This window comes from Cricetulus griseus, chromosome 4, assembly GCF_003668045.3.
Source record: "Cricetulus griseus strain 17A/GY chromosome 4, alternate assembly CriGri-PICRH-1.0, whole genome shotgun sequence".
Classification (NCBI taxonomy): domain Eukaryota; kingdom Metazoa; phylum Chordata; class Mammalia; order Rodentia; family Cricetidae; genus Cricetulus; species Cricetulus griseus.
In genome coordinates, this window is record NC_048597.1 from 90502916 (window position 1) to 90519543 (window position 16628).

A 16628-nucleotide genomic window follows, 5' to 3' on the forward strand; every position below is an offset into this window, starting at 1 on the left:
TTTCTCCAGCTTCAGTATCAACAGTCAGAGCTCTGTATGAGTAGTAAAAACACATTGAGAATAACTAAAAGAAGAGACAGACAACCAGGACACAGGAACAAATGGGAGACAAGGGCATTTTCAAGAACACCAAGTTGCTATGTCAGTGCCAGGCAATGGTACCCAAGCTCCTAGCTCCTGTGAGCCACTGTCACTCATTTATTTATCTTTTGGAGTGAAACAATCCTAACAGCTACCACACTAATAACTTGGCCAAACTCTCCCAAACAAGAATCAACCCATACTAAAACCTCAAACTTTCAAAAGTCTGGAAGTTTACACACTGCCAGTCAAGCTAGTAAAGTTACAGTGCTGCTGAGACCACTGGGGCCTCACTCATCCAGGATCTGGGATATCACACACTGTTATGTGTTCCCTCTAATACCCTATTTCTGTTTCCTTTCTGTTTCTACAACAGAAAGCCAGGACACATTTGTTTGCAAAAAGGTCAGAAGCCAGGCTGAAGAGATGGATTAGAGGTTAAGAGCACTGACTGCTCTTCCAGAGGTCCTGAGTTCAATTCCCAGCAACCACATGGTGGCTCACTATCATTTATAATGAGATCTGGTGCCCTCTTCTGGTGTGCAGGCACACATGCAGACAGAATACTGTATACATAATAAACAAATCTCTCTTTAAAAAAAAAAAAAAAGGCCAGAAGCCATGGACACAGGCAGATCTCAAGTCACTCACCCCAAAATTGTATCTATGTTCTACTCTGAACCAAGTGTTGACATTTAAACATGACAGGGGCTCCTCCCAAAAGATCCCAGACAGGTGAATGTGGTGGCAGTGAGCATGTCTTCCTTCAAAAGGCACATCTACCCTAACATACCAAGTTCACTCCTTGAGGACAGAAACAGACCTGGCCCTGGATCATCTGTGTATGCCTAAGGCTTGTGATCTCAAGGCCCCAATAAACATCAGGGAGTAGGGAACGAACCTTCATCATCAGTCAAAGATGTGCTAGCTTTTCTTTTCCTCCCAGGTAGTCCTAGATCCTGAAACAAAATAAAAGTCAGAAATGTGAAATTTAACAACACAGAATGGGATCTCAAGGCACAAGTGTCTATTTAGCAGATGCTCACAGGAGAGTATCAAAGCACTTGCTAGGCAATCACCAAAGAGAACAGGAGTGAGAATATAGATCCTTAATTACTGTATACAACTGCATCCTCTCAAATTCACAGTCATACCCTAAGTGAAACTATAACTATTAAGTGCCACTGTATTTTCTTTTTTTGTTTTTCTGTTTTTCAAGACATGATTTCACTGTGCACCATTCTGCCATGGCTGTCCTCAAACTCACTTGCCTTCCAAGTATTGGGATTAACGACGTGCACCACCCACCATCCAACACCATTGTATTTCCAAAGCAGACTGATTTCACAAGCCCAGTCATGTCAGAGAGCAACAACCTGTACTTACTAGGAAGTGTTCTGGTGATGTATCAAATCCCTTTAATCTGGACTCTTTCCCTAAAGAGACAAGAAATACAGTATTATCACCAAAGCTGTAGCAAGATGATGCTTTTTTAACTGAGCAAGTACTGTCTGCTTATACAAGCTAAGTCCTAAGGCTATCAACATTCAAGGACAGAAGTACAAATTCCACCTCCTCCCCTACATACTAAACATAGCTTTATTCCTCTTGATAACCCAGAACAACTGGTTCCATCTTGTGGTTCTTTTTTTGTGCTTGTTTGTTTGTTTTCTGAGTCAAAGTCTAGCTGAGTTCAAGCTAGCTTCAAATTCACAAACACCTGCCTCTAACTGCTAAGCGTTGGGATTCAAACTTCTGCAACTTTGTCTAGCTCTCAGTTTATAGGGCCTAGCATTCACTTTACAATTCTACAACTTTAGCAATGGCCACCTCTTAACCTGCGCCCTCATCAATAATATGAGAGGTATGGGGGCTCCTGGAACATTCTAAGGACTAGAGAAGACAGTGAGTGCCACTTGTGTTGGTGTCTCACATTTCCTAAATATTCAAAGATGGGGGGGAGGGACCGACCTATTGTAGAAATATCTCAGTTGTGCAAAGGCACTGCACCAGCCCGATCCCCAAAAGATAAATCATGATTTATTTACTTTCCAGAAACAGGACTTAAATTCTGAAAGCATTCAGAATGGACCAACTTTGGGTTACTGATACATAGTAAAAAGAGCAAAAGAACTGAGATAAAGAACTAAGCTGTTGCTGGGCTTAGTGGTGCACATCTCTTAATCCCAGCACTCAGGTGCTGGAGGTCAATCTTTCCTGAGTTTCAGACCAACAAGGACTACAGAGTGAGATCCTATTCTTCCCTAACACCCACCCCCTTCATGTCTCTCTCTTAGTGTACACAAAATAAAAATAATTAAGCAGAACAAATGCATGCACATGGTCTCTCTAGCCAAAACCAGAAAGCTGCACAAAACATGAAAAATGAGAAGCTTGTATGTACATATCCTGTAAAGTAAATGCAAGGTCTCACAAATGTTAGATGAGTACTCTATACCGGATACTCATTAAGACTATCCTTAGCTGGGCGTTGGTGACTTGGGAGGCACAGGCAGCAGATCTCTGTGAGTTCAAAGCCAGCCTGGTCTACAGAGCAAGTTCCAGGACAGGCTCCAAAGCAATACAGAGAAACTGTCTTGAAAAACCAAAAAAAAAAAAAAAAAAAAAAAGACTAACCTTAAAAACTTGGCACGACAGTTCAATGAGTAAAAGCCAGCAAGCCTGATAATCTAAACCCAATCCCCAGAACCCATATGACAGAAGAAGAACCAAGTCTCACAAATTGTACTTAGACCTCAACAGGCATGTGGTGGCACACATTCATCCATTCATATACAAAATAAATAAATAAACCTTTAAAAATATTTTAAAATGCTGGATGGTGGTGGCGCACGCCTTTAATCTCAGCACTGGGGAGGCAGAGACAGGTGGATCTCTGTGAGTTCAAGGCCAGTCTGATTACAAAGCAAGTTCCAGGATAGCCAGGGCTAACTTGGAAAAAAAAAAAAAAATACACACACACTGTACATACACACATATATATACATATGTAAGGGTCTGTACCTTCTCTTCTGACCTATCTTTCTGGGCCAGACAGGTCAGAAGATAAGGACCCTTACTGTCAAGCCTGACTGCCTGAGTCTGATCCTTAGGACCCACATGATAGAAGGAGAGAACCATCTCTTGAAAATTGTCCTCTGACTTCTACACATGCCATGGTGCACATGTGTCTTCCCCCATCCCACTTTAAATAAATAAATGTAATAAAAAAAAATTTCAATACCATACCTCTTTTGGAAACTTTCTGTAAATTTAAGGCTTTTTTCCTTTTCTCTTCTAATTCTACTTGTAGTTTTATTTCCACAACCTAAATAGATAAAAAAGGATGACGAGATAAGCAAGCCATTAAGGATGTAAACTGTACAATTCTACACATAACACATTAAACTTACACTAACAGCCAACCTCATTCAAAATATTTAAGGAAAAAAACTCAGTTTGGTGCTTCCTTCTTTATTTTGTATCCTAGTCTATCCTGCTCAAATTCTGTAAGGTAGTAAAAATTTCAAAGTTTTTTTTTTTTTTTTAGATTTGTATTTATTTATTATGAATACAGTATTCTGCCTGCATGGATACATGCAGGCCAGAGGGGGCACCAGATCTCATTACAGATGGTTGTGAGCAACCATGTGGTTGCTGGGAATTGAACTCAGGACCTCTGGAAGAGCAGGCAGTGCTCTAACCTCTGAGCCATCTCTCCAGCCCAATTTCAAAGTTCTTAAAAGAGAGAATGTACATATGGGAGCAGATATCCTAAAGACTTTGCCTTTCACGGCCACAACATACCAATTAACAACCTGACAGGCCTTCACTACATTCTCATTTCAAAGCTGTGGCTTCCACAGGTATAAGTGTAAACCAAGAGGTCGGAATGGCCTCATTCTAAAACTTGCAGAAGGCTAACAACAAAAAGGGGCAAGTGAGCACAAAGCCTCTGGGTGCACACACATGAATGCTGGAGCTGCTGTGTTCCCTGGCACGCAGCCTCACAGCTTGGACATGTTTGATTTTTTTTTTCTTTTTTTTTTTTTAGATCCCACTGAATTACCTGTTCAATATTTGACCAAAAATATTCTATTTCACGGGCAGTGGTGGCAGCAATGCGTCTCAGTCTGCTCTGCTCTTCCTTCTTCCCTCTTTCCTCACGAAGTTTCTTTTCCTCATGATGCCGGGCAACCGTTCTGACAAGCTGGTGAAGAAAAGTTCAAGAATATGTTATACTCAGATTGGCAAGATGAGTCAGCCAAGTACAGGCACTTGGTACCAAGCCTAATGGCTTGAGTTTCATTCCCCAAGAGCCATATGGAATGGAAAGAGGCAACTCCCACAAGTTGTTCATGACTGAGAGGGGGAGTGTGGATTGAGGAAAGGAATAGACAGGAGACAAGAGATGAGTCAGGAGGGCATCCAGTGAATACTGAACCACCCATGTTTATTGTGTACAGTCATTTTATACCCATCAAAAGAGAAGGAGAAGGCACAAGACTCTGGTTTGGGTCCCCAAGTGGATCTGGGAACTGCATCTAAGGCCTCTGAAAGAGCAACAATGCTCTTAACCACTGAACCATCTATCCAGACCAATATTCTATTTCTAACTTATCAGTCTGTGTTCCTAATGGGAATACTCTATGTGCTTGCCAGTAGCAGCTCCACAAAGTAGGGACAATAACTGAAGGAAAGAATTCATTCAGCACAGAGCACAAACCAACAACCACTATTCTACCCTATCTGAGAAAGAAAACCACTTAACTACAATGACACCATGCACTAGTCCTAGTCTCTTGCCAACCCTCTGATGGCTTCCTTAAAAGCTCTCCTTGGAGATGGTGTCTGTTTCTGTCAAAGTGAGAAGGAAGGGTTAATGAGCAGAACTGATCCCTCTTTATGGCCTATTAATTCTGTGCTGATCTTCAGCCTACCTACCCTACCCCATCACCTAGTTCTTGTCTGCCCAACCTGGAATCCAATCTCCACCCTGTCCATACCAGTCCATGTGTCCATCCCATTACCCACATGTTTCTCCCACTAGCTACATGTCCATCCTATCCAGGTTGGTATTCACATGTCCAGAATCATTTTCCTTTGTAACAAATATTTAAGAAGCTTTAGGGGCTGGAGAGATGGCTCAGAGGTTAAGAGCACTGGCTGCTCTTCTAGAGGTCCTGAGTTAATTCCCAGCAACCACATGGTGGCTCACAACCATCTGTAATGAGATCTGCTGCCTTCTTCTGGCCTGCAAGGATACATGCAGGCAGAACACTGTATACATAACAAATAATCTTTAAAAAAAAAAAAAATGAAAGAAAGAAAAAAAAAAGCAGCAGCAGCAGCAGCAGCTTTGGGCTTTTTTTTTTTTTTTTTTTTTTTTTATGTCCATGGATCTACCCTGAGACCCTTTGTCTCAAGTTTTCCCTTCTTAAACCAGATGAGGAAAGAAGGAAGTTCAAAGATGGAAGTGCACAGGTCAGGGGACAAAGGATCTACCCCAACCCTGAGTACAAGGAAGGTGAAGAAAATATCCAAGGTCTGGGTGTGAAAACAATGGTCCATGATGTGTGATAATAAGTGTAGTTGCAGACTGATGCAGACCCCTGAACATGGATGCCAATAAGGAGGCCTCTGTACTCCAGGGAGCCTCTGGTAGTGGATTAGTATTTTTCCCTGGTGTAAGAAGGGACTTTGAGAGCCCATCCCACATGAAGGGATACACTCTGGCCCTGGACACATGGGGAAGGGCCCAGGCCCAGCACAGGAAGATTTGGTGGACTTTGCAGAGCCCCCGTTGAGGGCCCTACCTGCCTGGGGAGTGGTGGGTGGATGGGGTGGGGGGTAGGTTGGGGTTGGGGAGGAGGGATGGGGGTGGGAGAGGGAGAAGGGACTTACATGTGAAACAAGCTTGTTCCCTAACTTGAACTAATAAAAAAAAAAAAAAAGTGTAGTTGCCTACATAATGAAAGGATAGCTAAGAGGCCAAAGTTTTCCAGAAACCTATCTTCTTATTTTCATTTTTATAGAGTGAATAGTACCACCTCACAAGTCTCTGAAGGATTATGCCTAGTATGGGAACAACAAAAGGACCAAAGTCTGCACCAGAACCAGAGACAGCTCAGCCACAGAGTTAAGCAGTGACACACCAGGGGCAAAAGTGAAGGCAGAGTGTTGGAACCCAACATTATGCTGACCCCGCCCCCTGACAATGGACAGGATATGCATGTCGGCATTCAGGCAGATACTTAGGCAGCTCAAAGTAGCTCATGGCTATGTCACACCTTGTGGGGCTGCATAAGGACTCAGTATGAATGTGCAAGCTTTCCCTTTTAAGCAAGCCCCTCCACATGTTCTCTCAATCGTGCGCTCACTTTCTTTCTCTCTCTCTCTCTCTCTCTCTCTCTCTCTCTCTCTCTCTCTCTCTCTCTCTCCCTCCCTCCCTCTCTGTCTCTCTCCTTCCCTCCCTCCCTCTCTCTCTCCCCCTTCCGCCTCCACTTGTGCCCCCCTTGTCCTCTCACCCCTTCCTCCAATAAACTCCACATGGGTTTGTTGAGTCTCATGGTTCCCGTTTTCATCTACCTGTGACAGAAGCATGGTTTCCTGTTCCATCTACTCTACCTGCACATAACTGATTCAAAAGAACAACATTTTGTTGCATGTAACTTGGCAGGTTTTCCTGTCATTTGCTCCTTTCTGTGGCAGTCCGAGATATGCCGGAACCCTGTACCCTTCAACTCAGTCACTTTTCCAACTAAAGATCTCTGGATTCTTCCATCCACCACTGCCATGTCTGGTAAGCCCAGCCATCATTCTCTACCACTGCCCATGCTTCCATGGGTTAGGACTCGTATCGAGACTGTAGTCTCTCAAAAATCCCAGTACTGGGTGACCACTTGTCTCTCAGGCTTTCGGAGCTCTGGCCCCTGATTTGTGCTCAGGACTACAAAATCAGTCAGTGCCTTTTGTATCCAATCCTCCCTTAGTCTCTGGGACGCTGGAGATTATAAACTTTGGATCTTCTCTACCTCTCTCATGGAAGCTGGGCCCCCCATATCAAACCATGTGCCCACTTATTGGCACCCTACATTCTACCAGTGATCCATAGTTGGAAGTGTGGCCTCTGCTCTTTTTCACTTATCTGTTTCCCTCTCACTTATCTATCTCTGGTAGATTTCCTAGGATGAGATCTAGCACCGCCCTCTCTAAGTGGTGCCTTCAGACTTTTGGCTTCATGCCCTCAGCAGTTATGGATTACTGTCTTCTCTTGGGCTATGGAGTCCTATCGGGCTTTGCCCCTTGGCCCTCACTCCTGAGGTGACAAGCTGTAAGAGCGACTTATGCCATTTTCGGCCTCACCCATGGAAAATATAAGTCAAATTGGCTGTTTAACGGCTTTTTAGATCCTGGTATTTTACAGGACCGTTTCAATTATTGACAGTGGACAGTTAAATGTAAGGAGTTACCACATATCCAAGCTTTCTTCTACCTCTCTGCTAAACAATCTCTTTCCTTAAACTTGTCTGTGTCCCTCCTCTTCCCGGCATGCTAAAACTCTCCTGCCTGCCACAGCTGTATCCTGTCCCAGGACAGGAATGTGTTTATGGAGGCTGCCATCTTTGCCATGTGGCCTAGCTGTAGGCCCGCCCACTCCCTTCCCTTGGCCTACGCAAAGGGACAGTCTAGATAGTCTAGCCAGATTCTGCCAACAAACTTTACTGCTCCATCTGCATGGATCTGCTTTCTTGTCACTGGGAGTTTTAAGTCTACTCTGTCTCCTTAAATGTCCTGTCTGTTTGCTGTAACATGAGAATCAGAGATCACACTCTAATTCTTCCTTCTTACTTTCACCCGGTCCTGCTTGATATATCTGTGTATATATCTGTACATGTCATTTAAATTTAACTTTATATATGTGAATGTAAGCTAACTCTATATGCAACTTAAATGCAACTGTACTGTCTCAAATAATTCCAAATTGTTGTTTATCTTTAAATGATGGTAAACATTTAAGATTATAAAGATCTATTTCAAATTAACAAAATATTTACACCACCCAGTCCTTCCTATAAGCTGTTTACAAAGGTTAAGATTCTATTACAAAAGGGATTTTCTCTACTACTTTGTCCTTTACAGGTGTTAATCAAACCTACTAAATTAAAACCAGTTACAGTCAGGCTGGAGGGCTCTGAGTAAAACATCCCTCCACAACCATTCAGCTTCAATCCAGTTCTCCTGACAGATCCTACCCTAATGTCATTGTAGCCATACTAAATACAGATCAATTATAGGGATAAAGCCTTACCTAGCCACCCATGTGCTTAAGGCAAATAACTAAAACAGACAAATTCTGTCTGCTGAGATATACTAAACAGACAGTCCTCAAATGCTCAGAGATCTAGAGACTATGGCATTTAAAATGTTTTAATACAGTGCTTTTTATAACAGAGAGACAGGCCAACTGCTGACCCCACCCCATTTCCTCCAAGATGACTGGACACTGAAGAAACTCCACCCACAAAAGTGACAACACTAGCCACTGAGAAATCCTGCCTTCCAAAGGACTCTTCGGACCAAGGACAAGAGGACAGTGGAATCGACTTTCTCCATGTTGCTTGGACCAACAGTAGACAAGTCTTCGTAGGGCTCCTAATCCACAGGTCTCACTCAATCAGCAGAACGTGGGTGTCCCTAAAGCCTTTGACCTTAACACCTGTGGATCTGGGGGTGACTGTCCATGCAGCCAGCTAGCAAGTCTCTGTTACTCTCTAATCATTAATTCAGGTAAAATTTTATCCTTCTCAAGAACTCTGATGCAGTTTGATGGTTGGTAGGTTTCAGTATAACATCTTACCATTCCTTTGTTTAAAAAGATGTTTTAAGGTATAACGTTTATGTAGGAACATAAAAGCTTAAGATGTATCAATCTAAAAATGTTTTAAGGTATAACAAACTTACTAAAGGTATACAAATGCAAGTTATCAGATTTCTTTCTCTCTTATAATGCTACTGTTCACAGTCTTAACATTAATCAATAAAGTTCTGATATGGTATTAATCCAACTCTGACAGGGTACTAAACAAGATACTATAACACTATAAGGTAACTGCAAGGTCAAGATTAAGGTGCTTTTCATTGTCCTAAAGATATGTCAGTTTTAAAAGTGTTAATGCTTTTAACCAAATCATTTCTGACATAAGTATACTGCTAATGTGACTAAAACTTATGTTTTCACAAACTTAGGATTCTTGTAAGTTCCAGGAAGCCAAATTGGACCGACTCAAACAGGTCAGATTCACTCCAGATAAATATTATTCAATCTTTCCCCTATCCCAGAACTCCCTCCCTCATCTTACAATCTTCCCCTCAAGTACCAGGAGGACCTAAGAAGAAAATTTTTTTCTAAACTTGGCCTTGTCCTCTGCTCGGCCAACATCTTGCCAGGTCTAAAGAGGTGCCAGCCAGAGTGCCACACAGCCAGGACTGCAACGTAACAACCAGCTCCCAGGACGTAGCATTCTCGGTTCCCCCCAAGATGGTCAATGCCCCCCACACCAGGTCAGCAGGAAGCAGTCTAGAGAACTTGACACCCTTATTCCCTAACCTGCCATGCCTAACTCCCCATCTTTTTTTTTCCCCCCTTTGGTTTTTCAAGACAGGGTTTCTCTATGTAGCTTTGGAGCCTATCCTGGCACTCCCTCTACAGACCAGGCTGGCCTTGAACTCACAGGGCTCCCACCTGCCTCTGCCTCCCAAGTGCTGGGATTAAAGGCATGCACCACTACTGCCCCTCCCTACCTTTTTAATAAGAAGAGGTGAGATTGTTGGGACCCCACATTAGGCTGACCCCTCCCCCTGACAATGGGCGAGACACGCATATTGACATTCAGGTAGATACTTAGGCAGCTCAAAGAGCCCTGTGTTGCATGGCCACATCATGGCTACATAAGGACTCAGTACACGTGTGCACAAGCTTCCCTTTCAAGTGGGCACCTCCATGTTCTCTTCTCTCTTCTCTCTCTCCCCTTTGCCCTCTCTCTTCTCTCTGTCTCACTTCTCCGCTTCTGCACCCCCCTTTTGTTCCCTCACCCCTTCCTCCAATAAACTCCACATGGGTTTGTTGAGTTTCGTGGTTTGTGTTTTCATCTACCAGTGACTGAAGCATGGTTTCCTGCTCCATCTACTTTACTCATAACTGAAACAAAACACCAACACAGAGGACGATCATACTGCCTAGCATCTTATGCCTGGCATTCCTAACTTCCAGCCTCTTCAATCACCTGACCATCTCTGAGTGTCCTAAAAGCATCCTAATACTAGCTGGCAAGCAAACTGGAAGGAAAAGGAACCCAACCTCAGACTCTGAGTTTCCACTATTCAACAGAAGATGGTTTCTCCACACATTAGGATTCCAGTCTTTAGAGAATGGGGCAGGAGTCCTATCCACTGCCACTTCCAGCAATTTTTTTATTTTTTTTTATTTTTTTCAGGACAGGGTTTCTCTGTATAGCCCTGGCTGTCCTGGAACGCACCATGTAGACCAAGACACATAGTACTCAGGGAGATCTGCCTGCCTCTGCCTCCAGAGTGCTGGGATTAAAGGTATATACCACCACTATTTAAGGCCAGGGCCTGGCTCAGTTAAAGCAACTTAAATCCCAACTACTCCAAAAGACACAAAGCATGAATCACCACCCCAGTTTCAAACCTACCTTCTTAGCAGCAGCCAACTTCCATCTCCGCTCCTGGGCAAAATCTGTGGCCATCCACTGCATCTCTTCCAGTAGATAATCCCAATGAGATTTAGGGCGAGGAGCTTCTTGAAGCTTTGGCAGCCGCCTTAAGGACCACAAACCTTCCTTCCTTAAATCTGCTATTCGCTGATGGATCTGGTTTTCCTGTAAGAAACATGGATGTGTGGGATAAGGGTTAGCATGTAATTAAATGTACTGTGCTAAACCCTATTGTGTCAGAGTCTCCCAGACTCAAGGAACACAAGCAGTAGTGATCTTGCTGTCTCTAAAGAGCAAAAGAAAATGGCCCAGGTGTAAAACTCAGTGGTAAACCGGGTATTGGTGGCACACACCTTTAATCCCAGCACTCGGGAGGCAGAGGCAGGCGGATATCTGTGAGTTCAAGACCAACCTGGTCTACTGAGCAAGTTCCAGGACAGGCTCCAAAACAATACAGAGAAACTGTCTCAGAAAGGAAAAAAAAAACCTCAGTGGTAAAACAACCACCTAGCATCTCAAGACTCTGGGTTCAAGCCCTCAGCACCACTAGAAAAAGAAAAAAAGTTAGACGGAAACCAAAAGGACCAGTGTTTACACCAAAGAATCAAAGTATCTACAAGGGAAACAACCATGCCAGGAATTTGCTTTAAAACAACCTGGAAGAAGCTGGGCAGTGGTGGGCACACCTTTAGTCCCAGCAGTCGGGCGGCAGAGGCAGGCAGATTTCTGTGTGTTTGAGGCCAGCCTGGTCTACAAAGCTACACAGAGAAACCCTGTCTTGAAAAACAAACAAACAAACAAACAAACAAACAAACAAAAACAACTAGGAAGAAGAATCAGTGAGGACTGGCCACAGAACTAACACCAAGCCAGAAAATGAGACACACTTAGTTTATGTCAATCAAATGTAATACATGCTTATTTTAAATCCCTGATGAAACTGCACAAAATAGTCATCCAACAAGAACTAAGTACTGAGCATGAGGATGGGGCTACAGTCTGTCACTACTGCCTGACTCCCACCTACAGCCATGACTGGAAGGAAATCAGCCCACCATGTTCAATTTTACTGCAAGGCATAGATGTTCATGAGTCTACTTCGAGCAGAGAAGGCTGCATTATTTGGTCCCAGTCCTGGTTTCTAATGATCAGTTTTAAACTATAACAGTCTTAAAACAATAAAATGAAATGTAAATCACAAACCAAAATATAAGCTGAATTCTGGCTGTGTTATTTGATGAAATACCTCTTTATTTTGTTCATCTACTCCCTTAGCCAAGTCGGGAGCAAGATCGCCCTAACCCAGAAATGAGGGGTTAGTCTAGAAAACAGGAAGATTCCCCCAAACAAACAAACCAAACAAATATGTTCTGTATTTGCCTAAGCACACTTACCAGTGTTATTTGTTCTGCCAGCTTATCCTGAGAACCATCCTGCGATGAGGCTGCATTCTGAGCAGGACTCTGTGGCTTGGGGGGAGCTGACACTGCTGCCCCTGGAGACCGGGAAGTGATGGGAGACAGAGCCTTGCTGGTAGCAGAAGAGGGTCTGTTCACTGGTGAAGAACGAGCAGGCGAGGGTCCAGGGCCTGAGCCACTCCCGGATACAAGGGATGAGGAAGAAGAGGAAGTGGGCAGAGACCGCTGGCAGGGCTGGGTGGAGTCCAGGGGGGGCCTGGTCGATGCCACTGTCTAGTGGGCAGAAGACAAGTGAATCAGGATCAGGACAAGGCTTCCACAGGTTCAGAGTGCCCAAACGCCAGAAAGCTCAGCCGACACAGGCCAGCTCAGTCAGTGCCTTCCTCTCCATGGCAACACATGCACACAAAATTAATCCCATCACAAACCACAACTCAGAACCACAAGCTAGATATTGTCCAAAGATTAAATTGTTGTACTACAAAGAACCTAAGACAAGCTCCATTATAAACTGCACTTTAGTACCCTGCTACATTATCTCAGACCTCATGGAAGCTTTTCCTCTTCTTCAGCTTTTTTCTCTTACTTTTAAAAGGTAATTAAAAACAAAACAAAAAACCTTGATTATAGAGCCTAAGGAAGCCTTGAACTGTATCTTCCTGCTTCAGTCTTCTGAGGGCTGGGGTTACACATACACACCATCATATGCAGCTTTTTCCTTGCATTTTGAAAAGTGGTGCTGTTTTAATTTCTTGTAATGCTTTTGGGTCTGGATTGGCAAGTTTTATTTTTCGTTTATGCAGAATTAAAATTTGTATTTAGAGGCATTTAAGGAAGGAAAGGCAGTTGCTTTGATCATGAAGTCACAGAAAAGGAAACTGGATAAAAGCCATAGGACTGAGCACCTGCATCCATCTCTCTCTGCTCACTGACTGTATGTACAAAATGACCAAACACCTTCCCCTTCATAATGGGTTGTACCCTTAAACCATGGAACCAGAAGTCCCTTCATCCCTTAATTCAAAGTAAAATAAAAACCACACAGGACTGTTTTAGCTGTAGAAAAATGAATAATACAATGCTAAGCTAGATTTTTATTTGTATTATATTTTCATGTAACATCATCACTCAAATGTCAGGTAAGCTTACTATTTTTATGTATACTTTTTAGAGACAAGAACTCAGTAGTGTAGCTCAGGCTGGCCTTGAACTCTCCATCCTCCTGCCTCAGCTTCTTGAGTGCCTGGATTCTATAATACAGCTCCACCATATCCAAGCTTGGCATCTTGCATCTTTTTAACAGATCCATGTATGTCTCTTGTGGCAAGAAGATTGGAGAGGTAGAAAACTTTTCTGTACTGTCCAGAAGCCATGCTCACAAAAGGGGCCTCAACCCCAGCAAGGCTGTGCGAAGTTCTCCCAGGGGCCCAGAGTGGAAGCCACTTAAAGAGAGGTGAAGGCCAGGGAAGAGATTGGCAGGAAGGCCAGTCGGGACCACCAGGGCAAGGAAGACTCAGCAGACATAGTCTCAAGATTTAACAATGACCCCCCCAACAGCGAGTATCTACCCTCAGGGGCCCAGAAGTCACAGCAGGTACATACATATAGAAATAAAATTTTATGGGAGGATAGCCACCTTTACTCACTCATATATTATCTGCAGCTATGTTTTGAGGAACAAAGCTGAGGGACCAACAGAAGCAGAATGGCCTGCAAAACCAGAAAATTTCTTTCATGGCCCTTTATACAAAACAGGGGCTAATACCAGCCCAAACCATAAGAAATAAGGGTCTCTCCCACAATACTGGAGGTTGACCCTAGGGCCTCAGACAGACTAGGCAAACAGTCTACTCAGCTTTCTTTTCACTTTTCTCAATGGGATCTGTCTAAATTGGCCAAGTTAGCCTTGAATTTGTAATTGTCCTATTCTAATCTCCCAAATAGCTGGGATTACAGACCTGTGCTATGAGGTCCAAGTAGTAATGGGTTTCTCTAGATTTATGGTTTGGTTTTGTTTTTTAAGATTTTAAATTACTTTGTGGGCATGTATGTGTTTCTGTGTGGGTATGTATGTGCACATGGGTATAGGTGCCCTTGGAAGTCACAAGAGGATATCAGAATCCCTGGAACTAGTCTTACAAGTGATTGTAAACTACCCAATGCAGATGCTGTGAACTGGACTCAGGTCCTCTGCAAGATTATGTGCTCTTAACCACTACAGCGTCTCTCAAACCCTCAACAGTTCCTTAAAAGCCATTTACTATAGCTGACACAGTTTTGTTTTGTTTTTGTTTGGGAAAGGGTTTGGGGGGTGGCTTTTTTCAAGACAGGGTTTCTCTGTGTAGTCTTGGCTGACCTGAAACACCCTCTGTAGACCAGGATGGCATAGCTGATCCTTTTAACAACAAAGGCATGAAACAAAGGTAAGAAAACCACAGTGCTATTCTAAGTAAGGACTGTGACTCCAAGAAAAGGAAGGTTACTCTCTTGAAAGCAAAGCCATTTGGCATGGTGAGCCTGGTATAGTAGTACATACCTTTAATCCCAGTACTCGGGAGAGGCAGGTAGATCTCTGTGAGTTTGAGGCCAGCCTGATCTACAAAGTGAGTTCCAAGAAAGCCAATTCTGTTATACAGAGAAACTCTGTCTTGGGGGGGGGGGGGCACCAGCCATGAGGACAGAGCTTAATGGCCCTTGGGGCAATCACTCTCCTCCCCTAACCAAGTGTGTAGGAGTTCTCCATACCTACCTGCCTCAAAGATCTAGAATAAGCAAAGGTACTTACTTAGTTGATGGCACGTCAAGTTTTTAACCTTGTGACCTGATGGGAATAGCAAATCCCACTTCGCAAAGTTGAAGTCCCCACCACAGCACATGGTAGTCAATACAGATTGTGTTTCCTTTTCTGTGCCCATCCATTTTAAGTCTTTGCTATAAATCCTAACTAGAACTTAAAGCTCTCTTGAGTAGCTTCCTTATTAATATGAGGGAGGTGAGAGCAGAGAGGCCCAACACTCACTGACTCCCATATATGCTCTAAAGCTGGTGTGTCTGCAATGCTACACACAGTCCCACTGGACTCCAGAGACTATAGTAAAGTGAGTGAGGAGGAGCAGCATCCTCAACACTACAACAGGCACAGTGCCTTCCACACTGGTGGAATTCATCACATTGGAAAAAAGGGAAAGGAGGCAGCAAAGGAGAAAGCCTAGCTGATGGTGAAGATCCTGGCTTCACCCTTAAACAAAGCTGGAGTCAACTCTGAATTATCACTTCATCCATGTCACTTTGGGTCAGTCCCACAACTGTCAAGACTGGCAAAATTGGTCACCATCTAAGGGTTCCCAGAATACCAAATGGGGTGACGAATACAACGCGCTCCATACAGCATGTGACTCAACAGGTTGAGGCTCCCTCTACTAAGAGCAACAATAATAATGATTTTCTATTACTTTAATGATTGTTATTACAGAGCCAAATAGAACTGCTACAATAACCAACTGTGCTAAGAGGGCAAGTAAAGCTGCTCCCGGGAATGTGCGGGTTCAGTGCAGACCATACTACCAAATACCTAAATGGCAAGCCACCTTTGCAGAACGTTTCCTCTTTTCTTCTGCACCTCACTAGTCAAAACAGCCAATGTCCACAGAGTACCTGGGTCTGGGAAGAAAGCTGAGAGGTCTGCATCTGCGCCTTCCCTGGCATCGGAACGTGGAGGGCTGGCTGAGCGGGCTGTTGAGGAGGAGCAGCAAGCTGGCTGGGCATGGGGGGAGGAATGGGGGCATTCAGCTGTTGAGTCTTCACTGGGATTTGGAGCTGCGTTGGAGCTTCCACCATCTGTGACTGCTGTGAAAACTGTAAGGTGGAAGGGAGGGCTGTGGCTGGGACACTGGCTGTGGGCAGCCTCGCGGGGAGCTGTGGCGGTGGGGTATGTAAGCTGGCGGCGTTCTGCACAGGAGGCCCTGTGGAAGGGTCGTACTGCTGCTGGCTCTGTTTTTGTCCAGTGAGCTGAGTAGCCTGAGGAGTTGGGGGCATCCCTCCTGCAAAATAAAAATAGAGCCCAAAGCAATGATCTCAGTGTATAACAGCTTCCACCAAGTGACTCACAAGGACACACACTGGACATCCTACTATTGCTCACATTGAGAACTGTTACACTCAAAATGGGAGTATCCTAGAGCAGACCTACGGTCAGGATGAGCACACAAAGAAGGAAAGAATGCACCCAACTATTGCAAATTAGTACTAAGCAAAACAAGCATCAAATAACCACAGGGCGCCTGACAGCAATAGCAATAAGGAACACAGAAATAAAATCACTGGAAAGCACAATGTGGAAATGTGAGGCTCCCACTGGCTCCCACTAGAATGAAAAGAACCTGTCTCCAGG

General features: G+C 44.0%; 1 protein-coding gene across 13 annotated transcripts in view; it reads right to left on the bottom strand.

Moving 5' to 3' along the window:
• Positions 1-16628, bottom strand: part of Ep400 (E1A binding protein p400) — a 100916-nt gene that overhangs the window by 58466 nt on the left and 25822 nt on the right. For all 13 annotated transcript variants that reach the window (XM_027415887.2, XM_027415888.2, XM_027415891.2 and 10 more), the window contains 7 exons: positions 15893-16278; positions 12215-12511; positions 10800-10985; positions 4151-4291; positions 3331-3409; positions 1468-1517; positions 983-1040 (listed from right to left, as the gene is read on the bottom strand). In XM_027415887.2, coding sequence (XP_027271688.1) covers positions 983-1040; positions 1468-1517; positions 3331-3409; positions 4151-4291; positions 10800-10985; positions 12215-12511; positions 15893-16278 — 1197 coding nt within the window. The remainder of the gene's footprint in view (positions 1-982; positions 1041-1467; positions 1518-3330; positions 3410-4150; positions 4292-10799; positions 10986-12214; positions 12512-15892; positions 16279-16628) is intronic.